Source organism: Pteropus alecto, unplaced genomic scaffold (genome assembly GCF_000325575.1).
Source record: "Pteropus alecto unplaced genomic scaffold, ASM32557v1 C18854581, whole genome shotgun sequence".
NCBI lineage: Eukaryota > Metazoa > Chordata > Mammalia > Chiroptera > Pteropodidae > Pteropus > Pteropus alecto.
The window spans coordinates 1-1,985 of record NW_006494172.1 but is presented as its reverse complement, the minus strand read 5'-3'; the positions used below and the strand labels follow the sequence as shown (position 1 = coordinate 1,985).

General features: G+C 61.6%; 1 protein-coding gene across 1 annotated transcript; it reads right to left on the bottom strand.

Moving 5' to 3' along the window:
* Positions 1–259: 259 nt before the first annotated feature.
* On the bottom strand, positions 260–1,898 carry ZSCAN10 (zinc finger and SCAN domain containing 10; the record flags this gene model as incomplete). The annotated part of the gene is made up of 1 exon (XM_006925301.2): positions 260–1,898. A coding segment is annotated over one exon (1,529 nt), but the record flags the coding sequence as incomplete, so codon positions are not given.
* Between the last annotated feature and the right edge of the window lie 87 nt (positions 1,899–1,985).

Below are 1,985 nucleotides of genomic sequence, written 5' to 3'. Positions count from 1 at the left end.
CCGCCACTCTGCGCCTTTCTGGGGTGGGAGAACCTCTCCCCAGATCTGTTTCCATCCAGCCTGTTATTGAAGGTATTGGGGAGGGAGAAAGACATCACAGTGTGACATGGTGAGGAGGGTTACAAATGGTATTTGGGTGAGCTTAAAAAAAGCGAAAGAGGGACCACTTTCAAGAAGGCTGTTTTACTTAGGGAATTTTGAAATACATTTCTGAGGTCAAGAAGAGATGCCTCTGGAGAAGAACAAACATGCAGGGTTGAGGGAGCTCCAGAGGGAGGTAGGGTGGGCCAGGGTTGGGGCTGGGGGACAGGGACCTGGACCTGGCCAGGAAGAGGCAGGCAGGGTAGGCCTGGTGGAACTCGGGTGAAGCTAGTACAAGGTCTCTCGGGCATGGGTTCTCAGGTGGCGCAGCAGGTGGGAGTTGCGGCTGAAGCTGCGGCCACACTGCACACACGAGTAGGGCCTGGCCCCCGTATGCACCAGCATGTGACGCAGCAGGTTGCAGCTGCGGCTGAAACTCTTGCCGCACTGTAGGCACTCCTGGGGTGGCTCAACCTGCCCAGACGCTGCCTGGTCTCCTGCCCCTCCGTGGGTGGCCAGGTGTCGCTGCAGGTGGGCGTTGCGCCGGAAGCTCCGACCGCACGTCTGGCAGCCGTAGGGCCGCTCACCCGTGTGGCTGCGGCGGTGGCGGGCCAGGTTGGAGCTGTTGCGGAAGCGATGGCCGCAGGTGTCACAGGCGTGGGGCTTCTCCCCAGTGTGGATGCGCTGGTGGCGCGCCAGGTGTGCACTCTGGCTGAAACCCTCGCCGCACTCGCTGCAGCGGCAGGGCTTCTCGCCGGTGTGGCTGTGCCGGTGGCGGGCCAGATCCTGCATCTGGCTGAAGCTCTTGCCGCACTGGGCGCAGCGGTGAGGCCTCGGGCCGCCGTGGGTCAGGAGATGGCGGGCGAGGCCCGCCCGGCGCACGAAACACTTCCCGCATTGTGGGCAGCTGTACGGCTTCTCTCCCGTGTGCACCCGCTGGTGGCAGACCAGCTGGGAGCTCTGGCTGAATTTGCGGCCGCAGACCTGGCAGGAAAAGGGCCGCTCGCCCGTATGCACACGCAAGTGGGCCCCCAGGTGCTCGCTGCGCCGGAAAGCCTTGCCACAGTCGCTGCACACGTAGGGCCTGTGCTCGGAGCGCTGGCGGCCCTTGTCTTTGGCATGAATTCGCAGGTGACGCTTGAGGCTGGAGCGCCTCTGGAAGGTTTGGCCACAGTGGGAGCACAGCACCATGGCCAGCTCCTGAGCTTTGGTCTTGGTCTCCTGAGTGCAGGGGGCCTTCTGGTCCCGAGCATGCGCCAGCAGGTGCTGCAGGAGGCTGGCCCGCCTCTGGAAGCCCTGGCCACACTCAGCGCACAGGAAGGCAGGCTCAGAGTGCGTCTGCAGGTGCTTGTTCAGATGTGAGCTCTGACGAAAGCGGTGGCTGCAGAGGTGGCAGGCATGTGGCCTCTCGTCCGTGTGCGTGCGCATGTGCAGCTTAAGGATGGAGTTGCGGCCGAAGATCTTCCCGCAGCTTAGGCACGGGAAGGACCGCGAGCCTGGGTGAGAACGCAGCTGGTGCCCCTCCAGGCGGGCCAGCTTTGGGAAGCACACCCCGCACTCTGTGCAGATGAACTTCATCTCTGGCTCGGGCGTGGGGGGCTTCTCGGCCACTTTGACCTCTAGAACCTCACTCTTGCCTGTGGGGGACCTTTTTTTAAGGGAGCTGCTCACCCCAGAGCTCTGTCCAAGTGATTGTACTTGGGGATCTTCTACCACTCTGGGACTACCTGCCTGAGACGCTGCCGAGATGGTAGCAGGACAGGCAGCCCCTTTGGGATCTTCTTTACCCTCCTCGTTTGGGGTTCTGCTTTCAAAACCTGTGAAAGTAGAAAATAAGACTGGCAATTTGATTCTGAGAGGATCCTAGGAATCGCTGGAACCTCATTGCCTGGAAGCAGAAAGAA